Raw genomic sequence first — 27,698 nt, forward strand, 5'->3', positions numbered from 1 at the left:
ATGCAAAACTTCAAATATCTAAAGTCCTTGTTTACCGTGTTTAATATCATTTTATGTTGTAATGGAAGTTTAAAAGAAAGTTATTCTACATTACAATTTGGATACAGATTATATCAGAGAATGATAGAATCTTATCTGAACTATAGTATATTAGACTGTGTTGAGGAATGTCTAAGAACTACAAGGTGCCAGTCGGTAAATTATTACAAAGGAGCAAACTTTTGTGAAAATAACTTTGAGAGTAACACAACTGAACCAGAAATGTACAGAGAAGATTCGGGCTGGATATACACTGACATAAAGAACTGGGACAAGGTAAATATCTAGCTATCTAGATAGTCTATGGAATTGTCTATCTATCTATCATCTATGAGAGAAGAGAGAATTGAATGCACACTATACGATAGAGCGATTCCTCCAGGAATTCCCTCTGCAATTGTTATGCAATATTGCTCCTCTATTACAATCAATTTGAATAAATGTTAGGCTTAACTGATATTATCAGTTATACAAACATATTTCACTTAATATGTAAATATTTTTACAGTGTACTGTCTTTGTAATTGTAATATGTCTTAGTTATCGTGGAATTCATAGTCGATTGCTGACATCAACTACATATTTTTAGTGGCTTGCTTGATTGTATGTTGTTTTACGTCCCATTTAAGAATTTATAATTGCTTGAGAACTTTTTAAAAAATAAATAGTCAAAACAAGTGTGATTTGAAATCAATATTATAAAAGCGGGCATAGTTTTGCTACTGACCATACACTGTCCAAATATTAATTAATTGATGTTATTTGCCTTTAAACTTTAGATAGTAATTTGTTTAAACTACCGGTATGTTCAATGCTTTTCGATACATGTACCGCTTCGCTTTTTCTTAGATAAAAGATGTCATAACGCCTTAATATCATTATCTTATTTACTGTGCTCATTTGTTGAAAAAAAGTAATTATTCGTAAAATAATTTTCAGGGTCTCACGGGGTCTTGCTCAGAACAATCTTGTTCGATCAATGAAAAATGCATCCATCAGTCACTGGGGAATTCCAAGTGTGTTTTATCAGGTGAGATTTCAAGCATAACGTTGTTCAATCAATTTGTAAGAAAAGAATAGCTAATGAGATCAGTGTTCAATTAAGATTGTAATATGTTTCTATATCATTTTTTTTTCTTTTTCGTATCTTTAAAATTTCTCAGTGCACTTACACAGAAACAATCCTGTGTCCGAGATAACTCTATCTCTGATCAAATTATATTCACACTATAATTTTTTTTTCAGCAATGATGTTCTTAAATATTGTTTAATCTTCTTAGCTTTCTTTTCTTAAATTTCCTTAAACACATGATCAAAATTACAGGAATAATCCATGATAACCAAAAATATGTTTCATTGAAAGGACACCAAAAAAGATGAATATTTGCGTGTACGTCATAAACTGCATAATTAATATATTTTAATTATGGTTGTAACGCGCTATTTGTTGGGAAAAAAATCGTATAATCTGTGTTGCCCAGGTCACAATGGCTTGGGTCCAAAACATATTGATCCGTTATCTGATTGGATTAAAAAAAAATCATAAACTGTGTTGCCCAGGTCACAATGGCTTTGGTCCAAAACATATTGATCCGCTATCTGATTGGATAAAAAAAAATCATAAACTGTGTTGCCCAGGTCACAATGGCTTGGGTCAAAAACATATTGATCCGCCTGAAGTTACTTTTACATTTTTTACAATTTGAAGTCATTTTTAAGGACATTTGACTTCTTTTTTTTATATTAAGTTAATGAAAATTAAATCATAAGGAATGAATATAATAGCTACATGTACCCTATGTATACGATATTAGCCCCGTTGGAACAGTTAACACTTTCTTTATAAACCGCTTCCCAGATTTAAACGCTTGCTTTTTTGAAGCTTGCTACACGTACCAAAGCAGATCCTAAGGTATTGAAATTACAGTAATGGTGCCAGGTGTAAAACTGATGCCTGTAAGGAGACATTAAAATTCTCGATTTTCGAACATGCAAATTAAGTTTTAAATATATCATCTTTAAAATATCAAACACTTTCTCTAGTATTTAGGCTGAGAGACCGATACCACAAGTAACAAATTTATGTAATTTACGAAGACTGTTTATAATGACATTATTGCTGTTTGTATGTTATCAATGTTCGCAAACTTAATATGAGTTATTTTAAAAGAGAATTCCTGTTGACATTTTAGTTATGACAGAATGTAAAACAATTATGCCAACTTGGAAATGATTTAAGTCATAATTATTTTTTTATAGCAACATACAAGTAAAATGAGACCAAGCATCAAATTTATATCCTGTCCGAAACTTTTTTTGTGAGAATAGACCCATTAATGAAAGTACTTTAAACTTCTTTTTGCTAATTTTGGCGGCGTGTTAATTTGTTGTCGTTATGCAGCTTAAATGAAGTCAACGGAAGTGTCAATTGTTAGATAAATCGATTAGATAAGGATAATGATGAACAGTGATGTAAACAATCAACAGTATTTGGTGATCTCATTTGTATCAAATATTAATCTAGGAACTGTATTATTTCTATAGTTCAGGAAAAGGCACAGGATAAGGAAAAACGCAATTTGTTGAATAAATTTATATCGGAATTTCATTTCCTTGTTTATCAAAGTTGCTCAATTATGCATTAGTATTCAATTGTTCGGTTGTCTTTGTAGATTGATTGATTGATTGTATATTGTTTAACGTCCCATTCGAGAATTTTTCACTCATATAGAGAAGTCAACGTATGTCGGAGAAGGGCTTCAAATTTAGACTTATAGTCGGCGCTCAGGGCCATTGAGCAGTGAGGGTTCTTTATCGTGCCAACGCTCACCGTGACACGGGACCTACGTTGTTAAGGTCATATCCGAAAGACCCGTGACTTTCACCTCTAATGCTGGGCGCTTGGCGAAGGAACAGTCACTACCTATGTTTACGTTTTAGGTTTGACGCTGCGCGGCAAACGAGAATCGAACCCGGGTCTCCCGATCACGAAGCGAACGCCCTACCACTAGGCTACCGTGACCGGTTGTCTTTGGAGAAAATAAACGTCCGACATCCCGACACTCTGTTGACTTATTGCTCCATTATCTCTCATGGGAGAATAAGTCTCTTCACAATGCAACTTTATTCGGTTAAAATATAATTCAATTTCAATTGATTAAAATCCAGTTGGAGAACATAAAATTACATACATTTTACACTTACTGACACATATTATTAGAAAAATTCTTTGTAACAAAAAAGTAACGGATATATCGTTTAAATGAGCAATTCATAGGACAGGTTCCCCTTAGCCACACTGTGTTGTTTGCATGTATTTGAACTTTTAGTCATTTTATTATTAAACTATCATGCTGAATTCTGAAATCTGATTGGTTTACGCCAATTTACCAATTTCTATTTCCCTATTAATTCTGTTTCCCTAAATTTTAGCAACACACCTGAGAACAGCTAACACATTATCATATGCGTGTAATATATGCGTGTATGGTTCTCCGTAGATTTCAAGTCAGAATCATCTGAAATGCACAATTGCAAGCATTACGTTGTTTTATTCAATTTGTAAATAAAAAAATAGATCAGTGTACAATTAACATTGTAATGTGATTTTAACATATTTTTTTTCCTTTCCTTTAATGTGCAGCTACAGAGAGACAATTCTGTGTCCGGGATAACTGTCATTGATGAAATTATATTGATACTATAACAAATGTATTTTCAGCAATGATACTTTTCAATATTGTCGAATATGGGATATCCAATTTCTAATTTTTTCGCGCATTTGATTGGATAACAAATCTGAAGTATATCGTATAAACTGTGTTGCCTACGTCACAATGGCTTGGTTCGAAAACGTATCGATCCGCCTAACGTTACATTAAAATTTTGTACAATTTGAAGTCATTTTTTAATTTTCCTTTCTTCTTATATTAAGTGAATGAAAGCAATGAAGATCCTAAGGTATTTAAACAGCAATGGTGCCACATGTAAAACTGATGCTTGTAACGCGACGGATAGAAAATTTCTTGATTAAAATTTTGCAGTTATTGGCTTTGTACTTAAATGCAAGTTCTTTATATACCAGATGAAATCCCGCGCATTATATATATTGTAGTTTCTACTGACAGCCTACAGGCTTATAGCAGGAAGAAATACTTTGTTCAAAATCCTGCATGAAGTAGATCTACGTCTTCAACCCCCCCCCCCCTTTATAAAAAAAAATGAACAAATAAAAATTTCATTAATTGACGTTTATTGTGAAACCTGTTATACTATGTTATTGATATTGTACGTACTTCAGATGCTCTTATTTCATTTCCCTCAAGGATAAAAGCAGCGAATATGCACATTTTACTAATAAATTGATTTGAGGGAGGGGGGGGGGATTCACTGGTACTTGAGTCTTGCTTTATAAATATGTATGTACCTTATTGATACGTAAAAAATGTCCTTTACTTTTTTACATACATGTATCAATAAGGTACATACGTATTTATAAACCAAGACCCAAGAACCTGTGTAAAAATTAGCTTTTAACGCACTATGAATGGGCAGAGTATTTTATACAAAAGACTGTATTCAGAAAAATAACTGAAATGTACTGATTAAAGTACAAAATTTTACAGCTTTGATTGTATTTGAACAATACCTTATTCATTAATATTCTCTTTTTATGTAAGCAAGTTTATTAAGAAGTACAAATTGTACTTCGGGTTCGTTGCCACGATGCTCTCAGTGAGGATTTTACCGATAAATTTATTAGGAAAACCTACTTAATATATGTAATTGTCTTTCCATATATAAATATATTCAAAACTTATAGTGTTATCAATGATTTATCAATATTTCAAAGACCATTCACACAAAAGCTTTTTTTTTTATTTTCATGCAGCATAATCGCCTCGTTTTTTTAACATCGGGTTCGATGCTATTTGATGTTCTAGAAGCTTCCGTCAATATTAAGATCGGTGAATGACGAAAATAATTTGCACTTTTCAATCGGGTATCACAACTTATTTCTTTTATATCATTTAAATCAAGTTTTGCTTGAATAATTCAGTGATGACGTTTTATGAAATAAATAAACGATTGCTTGTTGTCAGTGTCATTAAAAATTGACAGTAACTTAGATCCGCCAACCGGAAACACCACCGTACTCATGTTTTTGCTACATTGTATTTCATGCTTGTTTATAGAAAATGAGGATAGACTTTTAATTTAATGTACGATACTATCTATGCGAGTGAAATCTTAATATAGTTTACGGACATCAGCTTTTAACTTGTGTATTCTTAGAGGAGTTAGTAAGAACTCTGGTGCAACCGTCTCGGAGTTTATTTGCAAAATTTATTAATTTATAAGTGTATATATATATATATATGGACCGTTCTCTGGGAAAAGGGTCTTAATAACAAAATTCTTGAAATTAACTCTTTCAAATATTTCAAATCTACAACAAATTTAGGACACAAAATTTGAGGATTTAATTTGCTATAGTTTTAAAAAGATGACGTGTTTGAAAACAACATGTTGTAATGAAACAATAACGTCATTGACGTTATTCAATAACGTCATTTTTTTAAAAAAAAAAAAAAAGATGTCTTAGAAACAGAGACTAAGATTAATTTGATGATGAAATAGAATTTTAACTAACTTTGTCCTTACACATTTTGAATAAAAATATCACTAAGGACAATTTATTAATATTATTAAGTGTGTGTATCTGTACATGTTGCACAGTGAATGACTACAATAAATACATGTTTATGTATATCAACTTAATTTCATAAAGGTAAACTATACTTCTTGCTTTCAATAAATATTGTTGAAAACGACAAAGAAAATAATTATGATAACAAAGAAACAGGAAACTACATACAAAACAAAGCTGTGTCATTACATGTACGTTATTGAAGCGGTTGACAGGCCCGATGGGAAATTTTTGACCAGGTAAAAGCTTAGAGAGTCAGTGAGACCAATGGGATGTAAAATAACTTGCCTATCCTGGTTACGATTTCGTGTCTCTTAATATGCTGATCCTCACTTCTGCTAATGAAACTCATTCTTCAACGGACACAAAACCAAGCTCTGTACTTTGAAATCAGTGGTACTTTTGTATTCCCCTTAGTTAGAGGCTTAGGAAAGTCTTCCATTCCAGCCACTGTCATGCAGGATACTGAGGAGCCGAGATTGCGACTGAAAGCTGGTCCACGATTGTTTGAATCTGATCAATGGAGTTGGTCTCTAAAGTTTTCTGATTAAAACAAATCCACCAGCTTTGCTGCAAAGTGTATGACGCTGAAGTTGCATCATATATACTGTTTGTACTGCTGTCTCGTCATAATACTCCACATAAAATACATGCATTCCAATAATAAATTGTTTCTTGTTTTGGCGGTTGCAATTATTAGTATGAATTGTAAGTTTTATATTGAGAAAACGACTTGTTCAAAGAATTGAGTCTGGCCCATGAGTAATTGTACCTTTACACACTATAGTTTCATGTTAAGAATTTTTTTTAGATTGCTTTAGGATATCGTCTACTCGAAACCCAAAGATCTGGATTTTGCAAAGAGTCAATAAATAGAGTGGCCCTATTTGGAGAACATAATGAGGTTTAACTCATTGGTATCGGAAAATCAGTTTTTGTGATGTAACTGGATTATCACATGGTGTACGGGAGAAGTGTTGACCGCTGAAACTGCCTAGCTCCTGTAAATAAACCAGGACGCTATTTAAATGATGTTTACCGAGTTAATAAATAACTAACACGCATAAATTTAACTTGCCACATTCATTTTTGAAAATGTTATCAAGTGTAACAAAATAAGATTAAAGTAGACTTAACTTAATATGCACAGGCTGTAGGAGCTAATTTTAGTTGAAAGGGAGGTGGGTTCAGCCTTAAAGAAAAAGTTAACAAACAAAACCAAAAAAGTCAATTTACTTTTGAAAAGGGAACAACCGTAACTTAGCTTTACATGTATATTCTTTTGTAAAGTATTTTTTCAGGGGTAAAACTTTTAATATATATCATTGTAAAAATATTGCCCCTCCCTTTCCCCGGTTCTTATGGATATTATATATAGTACAGCATGAAGGATGATTCTTTTCTTACCATGCAATTTTAGTCGGTCATATCTCTCCATGAGCACTGGAATATATATTTAATATTTGCGGGTATATAAGAATTACTTATTTTCAATACAAACCACAAACAAAGGAATGTACTTCCAACAGGCACCTGAATAGTGGATAAAGGACATGAATTTATCGTCACCCCCCCCCTCCCCCCCATATTCGGAGACGGGAGTTTAAGTTGAGTTACTTTTCATGATATGCTCTATTAAAATCAAATCAACTATTTCGGAGACACATTTTAGGTGATCATCTTTACTTTTAATTTGTCTTGATAGTATCTCCCCATTTGCCAGCTTTTCCTGATTTTGTATATCTTAAAACGACATGCACTTTTCGATGTTCAGAAATTCATAAACCGAAACTAAGAAAAACACATGGTTGTTTAGATGTCAAAATTTAATATTTGACTAAAGTTTAATTTGATGCTATGTCTATCCCAAATATTAGTTCACTGTAAAACTGATTTTTTTTTTTAATGGATTTAATCGTATTTGTTTACACACTTTTATTTTCTATGCTTGTACAGACTTGTGTTAGTTTCTACTTACTGATGATAGTTATATACAGTTATTCTACAAATTGTAAATGCTGTGGAAAATAATCACCCATAAGAACAAAAATACTATAAAATATATTTTGGTTATTTGGGGGAGGGGGTTTGTCCATCTTTGCTAGCCAATGATTTGTGAATCACAAACTCTTGACTAGCGACACTCCAGCCAAGTTCAGGTGATATATAAGTATCCCGCTCTCTCTGTATTCCTCTATTATGTATCGGAATCAAGCACGGATCTAGAATTTTTTTACGTTGGGGAGGGGAGGGGGTCCACCCCAGTAAAAATTAATCCAGACCATAATCTGATGACGAGTAAAAAGAAAAAAACATAAACAAACAAAAACGTACACTACTTTCAAACGTGAAAACCTTATTTCGTAAAGGGGTTGGTCGGGGATGGGGGTGTGGAGGCAGAACCGCTTTCCTTCACTTCTTAAGCTTCAAACGAATTACTCCTCCTACTATCTTAATAGGTGTCCTTGTTTTTTAGGAGAGGAAGATGGTCCAAGGTCATTTTTAGTTAGTTTACTATCTATCTTTGATTACTCCACAAATTTCGAGGGAGGGGGAGGGGTCCGGACCCCCTCTAGATCCGCGCATTGGAATAACATTAAAATACGTCAAGTGATTAGATACTGATTTGATTTAATTATTCTTTTAGAGAAATATTCAGGAGTTTTATATATAAAGTAAAATTCAGAAGCAACACCGGCGTTAAAACACACACAGAAAAAAAAAAAAACAGCAGTGCAAACGTGGAACTTGCTTTTAATTTAAAAGTTTTAAAGTATTTGTTGATTTGTGAATATATAAAATGTCTACATGAAGAACTGCAAGAAATACAATGAGAAAAAAATCTTAACCTGAACTGCAGTTTCATACATGAAAATTTCAGAAAAAAAAATAATTTCGATCTACCAACCTACAAATGCTGCATAGAACAGGTGCTGTATGTTACGAGAACGCATGAAGATTATAAAATAATCAAACTCATTTAATATTTTCAATTTTCATGTATGTACACTTTCAAAGTATAAACATTTTATACTTATATTACTTACTGATAATCCATCGTCCATTCTTCTTTCTGTGCTTATCCCTTCTTTCGCTTTTAGGTCTGGTTCGAGTGATGTAATGTAAAGTAAAGATGGCTTTTCAGCATGTGATGTTTGATGGATCATAACACTTTATATAAATAGAGGTGGGTTTACGTATAAATAGAAATTTTGACACCGACTCTATTTGTTTCGGCGTATGGTTAATTATTCATACTAGGATATTGAAACTAGCGAAAATAACTGAACAAAAGTTTAATACATTCATTTGTATATCGTGTACATTCAATTTGAAATTGTCCTTGAAGTGCACATGTAGGGTACAAACATGTAACTGTAAACATGGTAAATACAATGTAATAATATTAGAATATTCATCGGTGGTATCTTAAGAAAAATATTTAAAAATGGCAAAGAAACGTATTCTACACATGATATGACGATCAACATATGTGTTTATTTATACTTTCACTCTGAAAATAAAACTGAACAACGGAAAGTGGAAAGGGAGAAAATGTGCGTTTTAGACGCCAAAATTTGACGTCACAATAAACATGTTTTTCTCAACGTCAACGCTTATGTCATTAAGCCCACTTTTGTCAGAGAGCGGTACATATATATATTTAACCCTCTTCCCCGCATTTTAATGCATATACCATTTCCTATTTCTAACGCATATACCGTTTCCCCACAATCACGCATTTTTCACGTATTTTCAAAAGTAAAATTAATCTTCAATTTAATGCCAATTCCCTTCTAACTTATGCTTGCTAAAATCTCATAAAATAAGGAAAGTTATAATCTTATTAAAATATTACGTCATAATTATTTACGCTAAACTTTAGAGAAACTCTTTCTTCAGTATTTAGGCTGAAAGACCGACACTACAAGCAATAGATTTATGAAAGGCTGTTAATAATGTAATAATTGCTGATCGTATGTTATCAATGTTGGCGAACTTAATGACATTTATTTATACGAGACTTCCTGTTTGCATTTTAATGACAAAATGTAAAACAATAATGCCAACATGAAATGTATGGAGATAACGAAAGTTTTCCAGCTCAAAAGTCCATTAAACAACACAAAATTTGGAGCAGAGCATACACGGACCCCTAAAACATCAGAGGTGGGATCTGGTGCCAAGGAGGAGTGAGCATCCCCTGCCGAACGCTCACACCCGCCGTGTGCTCCTTAAAATGATCGGGTAATAACGAAAAAAAATCCGTCGAGAATTCAGTGTGTAAATAATAGCTTAACAATAAGTATGAAAAACGTCAGTCAGCATTTGACTCAATGATAAATTGTATTTGTCGACAAGGTCATTGTATCGACCATAGAACTTAAGAAATGATGAGTTTAAACTAGACAGCTGATATTCTTGTTTCATCAACATGTTTGTCAATAACTTATCTCGTTTTAAAAATTGTTCATACGTAGAGCATGCTCTGTTGTATCGAATCAACTGAGAGATATAAACCCCGTATGCAGGTGATAAGGGTATATTGCTGCATGAGTAAGGGAATTGTTAAGATCATCACGTTTATCATAAAGCTTGGTTGTTAGATTACTATTAACGATTTTTTTCTAGTAAAATTACCAACAAGGAAACAGAGGTGTTAGACTCGGTGGTGTCTTTTAATTCAAGCTCACTGGGATCTATCGTATCGACATACGAATGGAACTAACCATTGTTAATTGACAATACGTCGTCGATATATCTAAATGTAGAGTTGAAGGCCACATCATGTGTTTTCTTCTTTTCACGTACAAGATTTTAAACAAATTCTGCTTCATATGAATACAAAAATTGGTCTTCTAATAACTGGGAGCAATTGGTACCCATGGGAATTCCAACAGATTGTTGGAAGACATAGTCTCCTAAAACCACATAGATATTGTCAATCAGAAACTCAAGCATCTTTTTATTATCAACTTCAGAGTAGTTGTGTGTACAATCAGAATTTTTTAAACAAAATCATTTTGCAAATAAACAATGACAAGGTCAGTGAACTAACGAGTTCCATTTTTATTGAAAAAGCAGCTGTCAATGATATCAAAAAGCCTGGACCTTAATTTGTCATGGGGAATGGTTGTATATAAAGTTGAAAAGTCGCACGTTTTTAGCTCTACTGGTCAGAGACCAGAAGAGCTTATCCGATAGTAAGGTTCCGTCGTCCGTCCGTCTGTAAACAATTTTTCAAAATGCTACTCCTCCTACAGTTTTGGTCTGATTTCAATATAACTTAGCACACAAGTAGACTACACTAACACATAATTCTGTATATCGGTTTTTGATTTCTATGAACCGTGTTGCCGTGCTTACTAAAAATAGAAATTTCCTTGAAATACTTTCAAAACGCTACTCCTCCTACAGTTTTGATCTGATTTCAGTAGAACTTGGCACACAAGTAGACTAGACTAATGAAACATAATTCTGTGTATCAATTTTTGATTATGATGAACGGTGTTGCCATGGTTACTAAAAATAGAAATTTCTGTGAAACTCTTTTAAAATCCTACATGTATTCCTCCTACAGTTTTGGTCTGATTTGAGTATAACTTGGCACACAAGTAGACTAGACTAAGATACATAATTCTGTGTATCGGTTTTTGATTTCGATGAACGATGTTGCCACTGTTACTTAAAATAGAAATTTCCTTGAAATCCTTTCAAAACGCTACTCCTCCTACAGTTTTGATCTGATTTCAGTATAACTTGGCACACAAGTAGACTACACTATGATACAAAAAATTGTTTTTTGATTTTGTTGAATGATGTTGTCATGGTTAAGGTTGAAATTGAAATTTCTGTAAATTTCTTTTAAAGGGCTAGTCCTCCTACAGATTTAGTCTGATTGCAATAAATCTTAATACAACAACTCAATAAAACAAAAAGGGATTACACGAAGGATAATTATTCCATGTATTGCTGTTGCAAAGTTTCAAGTCCAAGTGCTACTTTTAAGTACAACCAGTGGAGCTACAGTCTCATTAGAGACTTCTGGTTTTTGTTATTTTGATAAAATTTTGTGAACATGCAAATGATTTAAGTCACAATTGTTTTTCCGAGCAAGTATAAAATTAATATTCCGTCAGTAGATATTTTTTTCTTTGAGAAAAATGATTATTGAAAGAAAATACTTTATCATTTACTTTTGCTAAATTTGGTGGAGTGTTAATTTCTTGTCGTGAAGCAGCTAAAATGATGTCAACGGGAGAGTGGTTTTAAGATAAATCATTCAGACAAAGGTAATGATGAACAGTGGTGTAAACAATCAACCGTGTTTAATGATCTCATATAAATTATCAAATATTAATCTACTTACAAATTGTGAATTGTAGTATTTTTACAGCTCGGTAAGAGGTACGGGAATAGAAAAAACGCAATTCGTTGAATAAGTATCATATACCAGAATTCCATGTCATCGATTTTCTGATGCTGCTCAATGATGTATAAGTTTTTAATTGTTCAGTTGTTTTTATAGAGATGCCGACATTCTGTTGACGAATTGTTCCATTAACTCTCATGGGAGAATATGCCGCTTTACGATGCAAATTATTCGGTTAAAAAGTAATTCATTTTTCATTGACTGTCTAGCACAAATAGGAATAAATAAAGTGTGGAAAAAAGTCCTCTATAATAAAAATACAGACTTTAAAAATCTACTTGGAAAGTATCTGACATAAAATTACATAAATTTGGCACTTCCTGTAAGAATTATTTGAAAACATGTTTGTGCAACAATGTAACAGACAGGTATCGATTAAATGAGCACTTCATAGAACATGCATCTCTTAATGCACACTGCGCTGTTTATATGTATTTGCACTATTGGTTATTTTATTATTATACTATCGTGTTGAATATTAAAATATGATTGGTTTAGATCCATTTACCATTTTCTCTTACCCTATTATATTATGTTACCCTTATCGTTAGCAACACACCTGAAAACGGGTAACACAGTGTCACATATGTGTAATTTATGCGTGTATGGTTCGCTGTAGATTTCTCAACACACCAGAATCATCTGAAATGCACGTTAAATAAAAGATTGGGGCCACATGTTTGCGAACGCGGATATGGCAAACTTATAGAAGGATTGAGACTTTCATACTACCAACAAACATTTTCAGAGGCCGATGATCTGCTACTGAGAAATACGTAAACTAACAAATATTTTGGAAGTTCTTTCAAAACAAATCTGATTCAGATTGACAATTTTCAACTTCTTTATTAATCGATCAAACATCGGTATTATAATTTTTTTATTTGCTTTAATGCTTGCTGTAGAGGGTAATGGTAGAAATTGACACCATTTAAAAAAATATTGACATCTGCTGAAGCGTCAATGGACAATGGTTGTGTCCCATTTTCAACTGTTACCCTTCAAAACATGCATTATTTAAAAGCCTTTCATTAAAAAAAGACTATTGTCAGAACGCTGCATTAAAGATCGCCGATAGTTTGGACTTTTTGGCTGCGATCATAACATTCTTTATTCTAAGACAGTTTTGTAAAAATACTCAAATTATGTTGGAAAAAGGCTAGAGTCTGGCGCATTTAAATACTGTTGAAGAGACTCAACATACCAAATTGTATTCAGTGGATGTACTTAGTATCTCTTTTGCATTATTAAAAACTGATGCAAGGTTTTAATTATTTATATGATTTTTTTTCAGACAAAGTTTTATTTGCTTGCAAATGTGCTTATTATTTTATGCATAATATAATATTGTAAACTTTTAATGTACTAGGGGGAGGTTAATGCAAAATTATAAATTTGACATTTACCTCTCCTAGTAAATTTAGAATTTGATCCAAACTTTGATCCAAATTGTCCCCACCCATGATTTAAAGAAACTAATATACACTACCTGTGGATGAATCCTTGAAAACATTAATGAACATAGCTTTGCTGTTCCTATTTTTTTTTCATTTTTGATTGTTTTCCTATGTTAAACTATGATTGTTAACTGTGACCCGACCCTACCCCCGGGGTCATGTTTTGAACAAACTCGGTTGATCTACTGCCTTTGTATGCCTCCGTATAAATACGACTGATCATGGTTGCTGTTCTTAAGAAGATTTTTGAATATTTTTCCTATGCATTCCTATGAAAATTTTTGATAGGCTATTTTGGCCACATCCTAGCCCTGGTAGTCAAGATTTGGCGGAATGAACTTGAATCTATACTACCTGTGGGTGTTTCCTTATAAAAATGACTGATCATGGCTTTGCTTTTCTTCATCATCAGATTTTTAAAGCAATATGAGCTGCATTTCTGTGAATTTTATTTTGCTGTTAAAATGTGCTGTTATGATAAATACGTATGCAACGTAAACGTATATGATCAATTAGACTAAAATAAAGTATTAATTTTTTTTTTTTTTTTGATAACAGTCCTTTTTACCCATATTGTTGTCTCTCAATATTTTTTTTTATTAGGTTTGTCAGTGATCAGTGAGAATTGGCATTTGCAAACAAGATATCACTTTCCATCGATTTTACATATATTACTAGAGAACAACTACACTTCTGATTACCATTTCTGTCATTTTTTAAACCACCGCGATTTGGCAACCCGACATCACTTAAGTGTTTGAAATCTTTCCCCTTTTTAGCAATTAAAAAGCGTCCAACTAAGACAGATCATAACGAAAACTGCGAAAATCCAAACGAACGGATTTCCGATTTCTGTACTTTCATAATAGCAAAACGTGCGAAGAATTTTCGACTCAAAATACGGCGAAATCGTAAGAGTAAACAGGTCTGTGATAAGAACAATTTCTGTACAATGGAATATATAGTATTATATAAGAAATCTATATTGTAATAATAATGTAATTTTGCTTCAATCAAAGTTTAAAATAAGTTCATCCATCGCAAAAATAAACAATATAGAAGTTGATAAAGGTTCTTGTTTATTTCATTGGCATAGTTAATTACAATATTGCCAAAAAAATTCTGACATCATCGTGGCAGCTCATATTGTTTTAATGATAATGATAATATAAAACTTGGATCGCTCATTGAGGCCTCATCCTATCCCCTTGGGTCATGATTGAACAAAATTAATCTACACTATGTGAGGAAGCTTTCACATAAGTTTCATCTCTTCTGACCAAGCGGTTCTTTAGAAGATTTTTAAATGACCCTAAACAATTTTACATTTTCTTAATTATCTTCCTTTGGAAGAGGGTGTGACTCTTGAATCCCGTTCACAGGATATTCTGTGCAAATTTTTGTTGAAATTGGCCCAGCGGTTCTGGTGAGGAAGTTGAATTGTAAAACGTTCATGACGCCGAAAACAACGAACAACAACAAATAACGGAACAAATTTTGATACGAAAAGCTTATTTGAGCCTTCAGCTCAGGTAAGCTAAAACATGTTTATATTCTAATCCTAACAAACCCAAATTTAAATAACCTTAATAAAAATGAATCATAACTAACTGTTAGTAAAGTTAAAATTAGTTGACAGTGACACATACTTTAATACTTTTACTACGGACTTTGTTCAGATTTTAGAGCCTTAATATCTCTAAAATTCCACACCAATAAATAAATGTTAAAATTCCTCATCAATAATTACATGTAAATGTAAAATTCTACACCATTAAATAAATATTTGAATTCCACGCCAATGAATAAAAGTTAAAATTCCACACCAAGAAATACACAACAAGAAATAAATGTAAATTTTCGAAAATAACTGTGAATAAACAGTAAATGTGTATAAAAATTATATTGTAAGAATTTGAGAAAATGAAGGTAATGCATGTATTTGAAATTCAAAATTTACTTAATTATCCTGAGAGTAAAAACTTCGATATAATTAATAATAATCTATGGTTACATGTAACTATACTTAAGTATATAGTTCATCAGGGAAGACAAATCCAAATGAAAACCAAAAAAGTGCTTGGAGAGCGGTATTCATGCATGGCACGTCAATGATTTTCGTATAATCCATCATCACCTACTCGTCCAAGCGTTAATTATGTACAAATTTTATATTCAGATATTTTAAATAATAAATATGCACTATTGCCATTCTGGCCTGAGCTGCAACGTACTCTGTCCCAGTTGGTATCCATTTCAAAGTTAACTAAAAACGCTTTTTAGGTCAACTGAGTCACTCAGGTGACCTATTGCTATCTGTTTTCGTCCGGCGTCGTCCGTCGTGTGTTAACATTTGAACATTTTCAGCTTCTTCTCTGAAACCACTGAACCAATCTCAGCCAATTTTAGCATATGGCATGTATGTGTGAAGGGGAACAAAAATTTTGAATTTCATGGTCCCTGCCCCCCTGGGGCCTGAGGGATGGGGATAAAACCACCAAAATTAATGCAATCTTTAAAAATCTTCTTCTTTACTCCTGGACATCAAGAAGTCAAACTGTTGGCATGATTGTGATAAGCATTGAGCCCTCTACCAAAATTGTGAAATTCATGGCCCCAGGGTCAGGGGTTCTGGTACTAGGGCGGGGCTATATAGATCATATAGTGAAAGTGCATTATTTCTTTGAAAATCTGCTTCTCTACTCCTGGGTATTATTGAAACAAATACATAGTTATGATAAGCAAGAGTGACTCTACCAAAATTGTGAAATTCATGGCCCCAGGGTCAGGGATTCTGGTGCTAGGGTGGGGCTATATAGATCATATAGTGAAAGTGCATTATTTCTTTGAAAATCTTCTTCTCTACTCCTGGGTACTATTTAAACAAATTAAATACATAGTTATGATAAGCAAGAGTGACTCTCCCAAAGTTGTGAAATTCATGGCCCCAGGGTCAGGGGTCTGGTGCTAGGGCGGGGCTATATAGATCATATAGTGAAAGTGCATTATTTCTTTGAAAATCTTCTTCTCTACTCCTGGGTATTATTGAAACAAATTAAATACATAGTTATGATAAGCAAGATTGACTCTACCAAATTTGTGAAATTCATGGCCCCAGGGTCAGGGATTCTGGTGCTAGGGTGGGGCTTTATAGATCATATAGTGAAAGTGCATTATTTCTTTGAAAATCTTCTTCTCTGCCCCTGGGCATTATTGAAACAAATTAAATACATAGTTATGATAAGCTAGAGTGACTCTACCAAAATTGTGAAAATCATGGCCCCAGGGTCAGGGGTTCTGGTGTAAGGGTGGGGCTATATAGATCCTATAGTGAAGGTGATTTATTTCTTTGAAAATCTTCTTCTCTGCCCCTGGGCATTATTGAAACAAATTAAATATATAGTTATGATAAGCAAGAGTGACTCTACCAAAATTGTGAAAATCATGGCCCCAGGGTCGGGGGTTCTGGTGTAAGAGTGGGGCTATATAGATCCTATAGTGAAGGTGAATTATTTCTTTGAAAATCTTCTCTGCCCCTGGGCATTATTGAAACAAATTAAATATATAGTTATGATAAGCAAGAGTGACTCTACCAAAATTGTAAAAATCATGGCCCCAGGGTCAGGGGTTCTGGTGTAAGGGTGGGGCTATATAGATCCTATAGTGAAGGTGAATTATTTCTTTGAAAATCTTCTTCTCTGCCCCTGGTTATTATTCAAACAAATTAAGTAAATTGTTATGATAGGCAAGGATGCCTCTTCCAAAATTGTGAATTTCATGGCCCCAGAATCAAAGGTTCTGGTGAAAGGGAGGGGGGGGGGGTGGGCTCTATTGATTATATAGTGAAAAAGCAAAATTTCTTTAAAAATATTCTTTTTTGCTTCTAGTTAAAAAGCAAAGAAGCTAAGTGTATAGTTATGATGAGCAAGAGTGTTTCTTCCAGAGTAATGAAATGCATGACCACTGGGTCAGATGTGCTGGTGTAAGGGTGGGGCTCTTGATAATACAGTGAAAATGAATTAATTCTATTAAATAATCCTGTCTGCTCCTTATTGTTAAGCAGATAAACAGTGATAACTTATGATGAACAAACTTCTGGTCCCAGGGTGAGAGGCTCTGGTGTTTCTCGGTTTGGAAGGGGGGGGGGGGTTTGTTGATAATATAGTGAATCTGTTATCAAAATGCATTATTTCGTTAAAAATCTTCTCTGCACCTGGGCATATCAGGGGCAAAAAGAGTAAAGGTTTTAATGAGGAAGGGTATTTTTACCAGATTTTTGAACATCTGGACCATTTGGTCAAGTGTTCTGGTCCTGACCAGGGCTCTATTAATTTGCATGATACTGAGAGGAGTTATTCCCCTTTGCCATTTACTTTTGATAATTAATCACTGTAAATAATGTACTTGAAAGGTTAATAGAATAAGAGAATTATGCAAGAATTTTTATTGTATAATACAAAAAGTACTTTCGTAGTTTTAATGATCAGGTAGACTTGTAAGTAATAGATAAATAAAAATGAGACAAAAATAACTTGTCTTATTAAATGTTTATCAAAGACCAAGAGAAACCATTGTAAGAGATTTCAACAAGGAATTATAATACTACAGAAGCACTGATAGTTTGTTAATTTATTTGAATGGTGATAGTGATATATGGGGAACAGATTAGAACCTAATTTATGAATTGTTAATGAATACTAGACAAATTATTTTGTTGATCCTGATCCCCTAATTTCTTGCTTTTGGGCAACAAAGCTTCACCTTTCAGTTCATTTTATACTCTATGGATCCTCTAAATTGTTGTATTATACTCAGGTGACCGTGAAGGCCCTTGGGCCTCTTGTTTTAATTAATTATTCAAGGTTTTCTAGATAGTCCTGTACCTTTGTCATCCAGATAGTCAGTTTATTTTTCTTATTAGACTGTGGGATTCCCACCAACATGAGGAATACAACGTGGAATGTAAAGGATGGGGACGGGATAGGAATCTATAAAGAAATGCACATAAAATGCCACGAATCCTATGAACAACGAGGATCAGGAAGGCTGTTGTGTCTCGAGAAAGGGACCTGGAAGTCGGACTTGGTTTGCAAAGGTTTGGAGAAAATATATTTTCAGTATACATTTCTTAACGCATACCTCTATGAGCTTAAAAAAATGAAAGACTTTTTTTTTGATATTCAGTTGTGTTTTAATAAACCTTAAATGTCAATTTATAGTCTTTATTTTTCTTGCATCAGAAAAGTGGACGACAATGTTTAAAATGCTGATTATTCAGCTTTTAATCTCCCACATACATGCGAGATCTTTTAATCTTCGGTACATAAATTCTCGAATAAGAGAGAATAAGAGTACATAATTCCTCCATACCAGAACTTGCGGTCTTGTTTTTCCATACAATTTTGTTTGATATATCCAAAGCTTCGCACAAACAATGAATTGCTTTTTTTAATCTTTGTACAACACGGAACTGCCCATGGCTAAGTTAATCAAGCACTTACTTTTGATAAATAATGATTTTCCTCGCTTTGAGCCGCCCGCGTGGCGCAGTAGTTAGAGCGTCTGCTATAGAGTCGCGGAGTAAGGAGTTGATCCTTACGTCGCGAGTTTGAATCCCACTGTGGGACGTGGAAACCGGTCCTTCGGATGAGACCGTATAAACCGAGGTCCCGTGTCGCAGTAGGTGCTGGCACGAAAAAGATCCCTCACTGCTCAATGGCCGTAAGTGCCGAGCATAGGTCAAAATTTGTAGCCCTCCACCGGCAAGTGGTGGCGTCTCCATATGAGTGAAAAATTCTCGAGAGGGACGTTAAACAACATACAATCAATTAATCAATCCTCGCTTGCTGCTAATGCATGCAAACAGAGATCGTCATCACACTTGCGAAATAGAAGAAGCAGCATATATCAGACTATTTTTAAGGAAAACTGAATTTGACTCTTTTTACTTGATTTTCATCCACTTTTCTACGCATAAACGTACATATACAATTTGTTAAGCCGTCACGGTAGCTCAGTCGGTAGAGCCCTCGCTCCGCGATCAGAAGACCGCATGTTTGAATCACGGCCGCAACTGACCCAAGTGGATAAAAAAAAAATTAAGTAGCAACTGTTCCTTCGCCAGGTGCTCGGCACTTTGAAGTGAAAGTTGCGGGTCCTTCGGATGAGACGGCGTTGGCACGATGAAGAACCCTCACTGCTCAATGAACTTGGGTTCCGAGTAAAGGTCTAAATTTGAAGCCCTCATCGGTATATGGTGACGTCTCTATATGAGTGAAAAATTCTCGAACGGGACGTAAAACAACATACAATCAATTTGTTAAATGAAATAATAGGTTAGGCATGCGTACTTGTACACTTTTCCATGTACATGTTCTGAGCTTTACAAAGTAAATGTAGACTGTATGTAGTAAAATGTTAAACCTTTGCCTTTTGTGTAAGCGATTGATAATCTTATGAACTTTATTGATATTTATATTTTTGTAAACTATCAAACATTTTCAATAGTATATAGGGAAGGGGATTGAGGGGGGCTGTATTGTTGCCGTTCCTGCCTTTTTACTTGATATTTTTGTTCCCAAACCGAAATTTCGGAACATATTATTTTTACTCTTTCTTATAATTATCATTTTTCTTCTTCCTGGGTACTTTTTTGTCCGAGAGTGATCTAAGAAACTACTCACACGATTGAGATGAAACTTTTTATAATACAGTAAAAATGCAATTCATTTCTTTGAAGATATTCTTTTCTGCCCCAGGGTATTAAGCAGACGAACTAATTTCAGGGCTATGAGAGAAAGGATATCTCTTCAAATAGTCGTAACCCTGGGTCGGGGAGTTTTGGTTCCTGTTTTACAGCTTCTGAGGGTCTCTATATATTTCCTTTGTCTCACTTTTCCTTCCATTTCCTCCTCTGATGGTTTTTTATATCCTCTTTCCTACATCTGATTTCTTCTTTCTCTGCTTCTGTCATATCTAACTCATTTGTGTCTGATTTCAGGGTTAATAAGTATGTTGTGTAGATTTGGGGAACTCAGATGGAAAGTCATTATGCCCGCACATTTATGAACGTGCCTATGCGTACGATGAGTGAAATGAACCATATACTTTTATATTTTTTCTTTGATAAAATGATTTGAATCTCGGAATATAAAGATGTATTAGAACTCTAGACAAGATGACATGGTTAAATTAGCATGTACTCACGCGCTTGCACGTGCGCCTCGTTCTGATGGGCTGAAACAAATATGTCAATAACTTCCTTGAAATACTTTGAAATATATGTATGTATCTTAAGGGTCTGCAATATGATATATACGAAAATTCTTGAAAACACGCGCATGCACATGCACTGAAATTTGATTGGCTGATACTTTAAACCTCTATAACTTCTTTATATTTCAACGAAATAGGATGAAACTTAGAATATAGATAATTATAGTGTTTCCCTACATTATGATACTATCATAATTGAACATGCACGCATGCAAGCACGTGTGCTGAAACTTTTTTTTCATGAAGGTATTGAAGGACAATCCACTGAAAAATTTCTGTCCAGTAAATTACGTTTAAATCAGCAACTCATGTAAACGAGGTCATTTTTGATGAATGACAATTTTTCTATGATAAAAGAATAAAAATAAAAACCTTATTCATTATTTAGGGATGAAAATTGGTACATTCAACTGCAATGAAAGAAGTATCTTTTTCCAATATATAATGCCGCATTTTTTTTCATTTTGAATTGCAAAAATGAAATACAAGTCTCCTTTTGTAAATCTTTTGCGTTTTAACAGATGTTTTACCCATAATACAAGCATGATTCTGTGAAATGTTTCAATTAATCTTCTCCATACATCAGAGGCCAGTCATTCCATGCATATGAAGATTCCTCGAATTTCAAATTTTTTCCAAAAAGAAAAAAATGAGAGAAAAAAACCTGTTTACCGCTACGCATTAGGGAAAGCAGTCTAAATAAACTACATGTAGAAATGGGTCTACTGGACATGAATGTCCCTCTCATAGTTCATTAGTTATGTAACATAAAAGTTTGTTTAAGTGTATGAAGTACGACGAAAATATGTTGAATAGTTTCTTAAAAACTGAGTTTTATACAGAATAAATAGTAAGGTCAAAAGCCATTAGAAAGGTCAAGGTAAAGAAATGGACACAGGTGATAAATTCTCACCAAATTATGTATCAGTGCACACGCTTACATAAAATGCCTTGAAAAGCTTCTTTTAAACTGAGGTAAATGCAAAGCCAAAGGGAAAGCCAAGGTCAAAATATATTAAAGCAGTTAAATAGCACTGGGGTTAGCGCAGAGTTACGGAAGGACGGACGACGTAGGTCCCAGCCATAATCATGGCGAGTCAATAAATATGAATATTTTTTTTAATATGATATATGAAGTCAAAGTCAAAGTTAAGTGTAAAAATATTCATGCAGTTGAAAACTTTTCATCAATACGTATAAACATATGAGGTTTGATCAAAGTATCTTGAATAGTTTCCTTGAAACTGAGCTGAACATAAATTACAGAAAAGAAAAGAGAAATTAGAGGTCAAAGTAAATGGCGAGGTCAAAAATGTTTATGCAAATGAATAGCTCTCACCAATGTGTATCATCATTTAAGGTTTGATAAAAATATTTCCAGTAGTTTCTTTGAAAATCAGCTAAACACTTATTTAAGAGAAGTAAGGTCAAGGTCAAAAGAAGGGTAAAGGCCAAAAAAGGTTTACTTTTTTCAGTTAATTCACTCTCATCAATATGTACCAGTTTATGAAATTTGGTACAAATATCTTGAATAATTTCTTTGAAAAGTAGCTAAAAAAAATTAAGAAAAGTGAGGTCAAGCTCTGACCAATATGTATTAGCATATAAGGTTTAATTACATTATCTTGAATAGTTAGTTTCTTTAAAACCGAGCTAAGAGAATATTTTGAAATCATTGGTCGAGATCAAAGGTAAGGCCAAGGTCAAAGTTGAAAAGCTCTCAAAATATACCTGCATACAAGATTTGATAAAGGAATCGACAAGTTTCTTTGAAACTTATCTAAACATTTTTTTAAGAGAGGAAAAAATAAAAGGTCAAGGTAAAAAAAACTGTTGATGCATCTGTAGAGCTCTCCCAAATGTGTAACAGACTGATTAAAATATCTTGAAAAGTTTCTTTGAAACTGAGCTTAACGCAAAGTGCGACTGAAGACGGGCATAACAAACACGATAAGACCCAGCCATATTCATGCTGAGGCACAAAAGGAGGTAGGATCTACACTTTATATTTACACACTAAAAATATTAATTAAAAATTATATCTTGAATAATTCTTTTCAATTTTTTTCTCAATTTAAACAGCCTAATCAAAATTGATAACTGTTGTCAAATCAATAAAAGCCAAGAAATACTTCATGTTATATTGTGTGGCTACTGCATCTTTCAGCAGAGAAGACAACTATGTAATTAATCGATGACAGTTGAAGATATCTGTTTGATAAATTTGAGTTGAATTATATTTTTAACAAGAGTTTTAGTTTGTAAATTTTACGACAGGTCGCTTTCCTAGTTCTGAGGTAAAACGTTTAAAGAGACACTGTCATCGGGAAACTAAGCAACCTTTTTTTTCCATTTTACTCTTCCTAGCCGAAATAGGCCATGATATCGAACTTGACTCCCTGAACATGGGATTCTTCAACATTAATGCGTATTACATGTACATGCTTAAATGAATAGTAAATAATTTTAATAATTGTTATAATTATATGATTTTTATATGTCCCCAATTTTAATGATCTTAAATCGTAACTAAAGTATTAGCTTTAATACAAGTTTTGTGTTGTATTAATTGGTCACTGGAAAACTATATTTAATTAAAAATTTTAAGGACACCTGCGACACACTTCCAAGCATCGATTAATATACATTTTTGGACTTATTTTGATTGTAAATTAATAAAATGTAGCTTTTCCTTGATGTTCAAAATTCTCTTTTTGGCGTTTTCCATATTATTGTACATATTATTTTACACCTGACGAAACATTCTTTAGATTTCATGAATAAAAAAGTTTTATGGCAAAAAATATTAATTTTATTTTTATCAAAAATCAATGAAGCGGAACGAAATGCAAACTTGATCTATAACTCATCAAGGTTAGGTCACATGCCAAAAATCAGCTCAATATCTGCAAGCGTTTAGAAACAAATTACGGAAAACCCCGAAAAATTGAAAAGGTCGTAATTCCGTCAAAAATCATTGAAGCGGAACGAAATGGAAACTTGATCTGAAACTCACCAAGATACACTCACATACCAAAAATCAGCTCAATATCTGCAAGCGTTTAGAAAAATAGTGCGGAAAACCAAGTGAGACAGACCGTCAGAGAGAGGGACAGACTAGACAGGCAGACGGACGGACAGACTCAGAGGAAACCTATAGTCCCCTTCGGTTTCACCGGTAGGGGACTAATAATATGAACAATTATAAAACATATATTTTAATAAAACATATATTTTAGATAATAAACACAGTATTTCATAGTTCACAATCCAACTTCAGAAATTAATTCCAATTCTTATATATACCCTTATTAACTTTTTTATTTACCTGTGCTTGCTAGCCTATTTCTCGTCATATAATTTTCAATATGATTTTTTGCATTCTTCTTTTTTCCTTATTCAGTTCGTACAGACTGCAAGGACCTCCGTAAAAATGGTCACACTAATTCCAGTGTGTACGAAATTTATCCCTATGGATCCAGTATCAGTCCTGTCAGAGTTTACTGTGATATGGAAACAATGAACGGAGGGTGGACGGTATCTAGTTTACTGATTAAGCTTCAGAATTGGAATAAGAAATTATATTGAAATCTAAATTTTCTTGTTTAGGGGACACCCAATCTTTTTTTTATAACACACTTAATATTGAAATTCTCATCACAAATAAAAATGAATAAATGAATATTCTTGGAAGGTTATACAAAAACGAGTAAACGGAAGCCTGAGCTTTGACGGGAACTGGACAGAATACAAGAAAGGTTTTGGTGAACCGGAAGGGAATGTCTGGATCGGTAAATATAAATTTCATTTAAGTCGGATCTTTGATGCGGCCTCGTATTTGACAAGTAATCTTTGTAGCAAAATGTCAAATTTAAAAGGAAACAAAGATCCGATTTCAACACTGTGTAATATCTGTTCGCTAATATTCATGTATATAGTGCTATTGCATTTGTAAAATAGGTTTAAAGAAAGAAATAGGTATGAAATAGATCTAGATACGAGAGAAACAAATAAACAGAATATTTCACTTTAGGACATGACCATACACAAATACTTTTCAGTGATAACATTTAACGGAAAAGTCTACACATTAAAAGTTCAAAGTATAAAATAGGAAATAACGCACCCTCTTCTCAATTGTTTGTTTTTGTTTTTGTTGTTGTTTTTTTTGTGACTGTTAATGCTATTTAACGGTCGCGCAAACTGAGTTTTGCCGGCGACGCAAAAGCGTCTAATGCAGTTAATGCAATTTGTTTACTGTTTACGTCTTATTTGTTTTGTTACATGTGTATATGATACGTCATGAAGGGTTGAGTTTAACTGCCTATAACATCAGCGTTTCAGCCAATCAAAATACATTTCACAATCAGTTGCCTAAGCATTAGATTTATTGATAAAATAGCTTCAGAATATTGATTTTTCATTAGGATATATTTATTAAAAATAAAACTAAATGCATTGCAGTATGCTTGTCCATTTTATATGTATGTATGTCAATATAGGAAATGACGCAATTCATCACCTAACAAAAGAGAAGAATTCATTCCTTTACGTTTCTATTACACTCTTGAGTGGTAGAAGAATGTATGCGTTGTACAATCAGTTCGCTGTTTCCAATGAAAGAGAGAACTATAAATTATTTCTGGAGGAGTACCTCAACGGAACCTTAGGTACGTTATAGTTAGAGTGTGTGCCCTACAAACAAGTGTGAGATGAAAGAGAGAAAAATAAAGGGGAAAAAGTTGAAAGGAAATATATAATTATTATTGCACATCTGACCATGTATACAAGTTTGTTGATAAGAAAGTCAACATCACTACATTTTATTACGATATATCAATTCGCCTGTACCATCAAGATTGGATTGTACCAATTATTAGTTTTTGGAATGACAAAACTCTTTCGAACAAACTTTCACCTGTTCAAGATTCTGCTTTGGTACTGAGAAATTGGAGGACATCACACTTGTCTAGATCTTGTCGGTTACATTGACTATTAATAAACTAAAAGGTTAATAAAAACTATTATGTGTACTGTGTGTTTATAAGGCACTCCACAGTTCAGCGCCAAGTTCTATCCAACCAACGTCCTTAAGTTCGGGATTGACTTTACTCCTTTCCCTTCTATCTACACCACCACCAACTTAACGTGACTCCTGTTTTTGTCGAAGTTGCCTTTTATAAATCTTCTACTTTATTTCTATACACAAAAAACATACAGGGTTTAATATACCTTTCCTATATATGATATAAAGAAATTAAAATGGTTATTGTGGATTTACAAGCATCTTATTCTGCTTTATATTCATTTTATTTTGATGATTTGCTGATTTATAACCATTTTAGTGACTCTGTATATTTTCCTTGATCATTTTTATTACATAACGGTAAAGCGCTTTGAGCTAAATGTTGAAGTAGACGTGGCCACAGGCACTTGGGGTATGGACACCCCCCCCCCCCTTTCCATTTTTTGTTCTTTTTAAATCTGGGGTCGAGTCACCTTTTTCCTATTTTTGTATTCTAATATGCACTATATGTTATCGATAATGTAACTCTTTTGTTTCTATAAGCTGTTTTTAAATATATCGTTTTCGACAGATACATAAAAAGAGAGAAGGCTTGCAACTCTTTTCTCATCGTCTGCCTCACCTCGCTTAAACTTCGCCTGATTATTTATCTAAAGCATAAGAACACATGGAATATTCATACGTCAATAAATTTGTTACACTTTCTTCTTCCTTTTCATATTTCCATTTAATTTTTATGTGCTCCCGATTTGTAAATATTTCGATTAAATCACCCTCATTTAGGGTAAAATTTGTTGATGTGCACCAGCTGGGACGGAAGTGTCCGGTATTTTCGGACGTCATCATTGAGTGTAATGTCATTCGGAACATTAAATGCGAGAGGGGAAAATCCCGAATTTTCTCATATTTCATGTAACGGTAAGTTCTCTGTATAACAAGATAACTGTAACTAGCAGATTCTTATGGATGAAGATTAACATTTTTTACATACGACCTAGACAACCAAATTTCACAATATTTTTATTACAAAGCCTGGATTTTTTTTAAATGCAGAACATTTGTAAAGTTAGAGTTACCGTTATTGCACTTCCGTCCCAGCTGGTGCACATCAGCAAATTTTACCCTAAATGCGGGTGATTTAATCGAAATATTTACAAATCGGGGATGCATAAAAGTTAAATGGAAATATGAAAAGGAAGAAGAAAGTGTAACAAATTTATTGACGTATGCATATTCCATGTGTTCTTATGCTTTAGATAAATAATCAGGCGAAGTTTAAGCGAGGTGAGGCAGACGACGAGAAAAGAGTTGCAAGCCTTCTCTCTTTTTATGTATCAGTCGAAAACGATATATCTAAAAACAGCTTATAGAAACAAAAGAGTTACATTATTGATAACATATAGTGCATATTAGAATACAAAAATAGGAAAAAGGTGACTCGACCCCAGATTTAAAAAGAAAAAAAAAATGGAAAAGGGGGGGGGGGGGTGTCCATACCCCAAGTGCCTGTGGACGTGGCACAATATTATTATACTGTACATGTATCTCGCTGTACAGAAGACACAATTGTTAAAACTCATAGGGATGATGGGATGTATACAACTTTATTAAAATACGAATTATGTAGCTGTGTATTTTTTTAATCTATAGGTGACAGTATGGTAAACACAGGTAACGCTAATTATACTCTGTCTGGGATGTCCTTCTCAACCAAAGACAGAGATAATGACAGGTATAGTAATGGAAACTGTGCTGCTA

At 33.5% G+C, this 27,698-nt stretch overlaps 1 protein-coding gene across 1 annotated transcript; it reads left to right on the plus strand.

Moving 5' to 3' along the window:
• Positions 1 to 27,666, plus strand: LOC133199102 (uncharacterized). Its single transcript, XM_061334976.1, has 5 exons — positions 1 to 315; positions 979 to 1,069; positions 18,561 to 18,734; positions 27,591 to 27,616; positions 27,661 to 27,666. Exons 1-5 carry the CDS (start codon positions 1 to 3, stop codon positions 27,664 to 27,666), a joined length of 612 nt encoding a protein of 203 aa, XP_061190960.1.
• Positions 27,667 to 27,698: the final 32 nt, after the last annotated feature.

This window comes from Saccostrea echinata, unplaced genomic scaffold (assembly GCF_033153115.1).
Source record: "Saccostrea echinata isolate AGI-Se365-2 ecotype Australia unplaced genomic scaffold, CSIRO_AGI_Sech_v1 ptg000033l, whole genome shotgun sequence".
In the NCBI taxonomy this organism is placed as follows: Eukaryota; Metazoa; Mollusca; class Bivalvia; order Ostreida; family Ostreidae; genus Saccostrea; species Saccostrea echinata.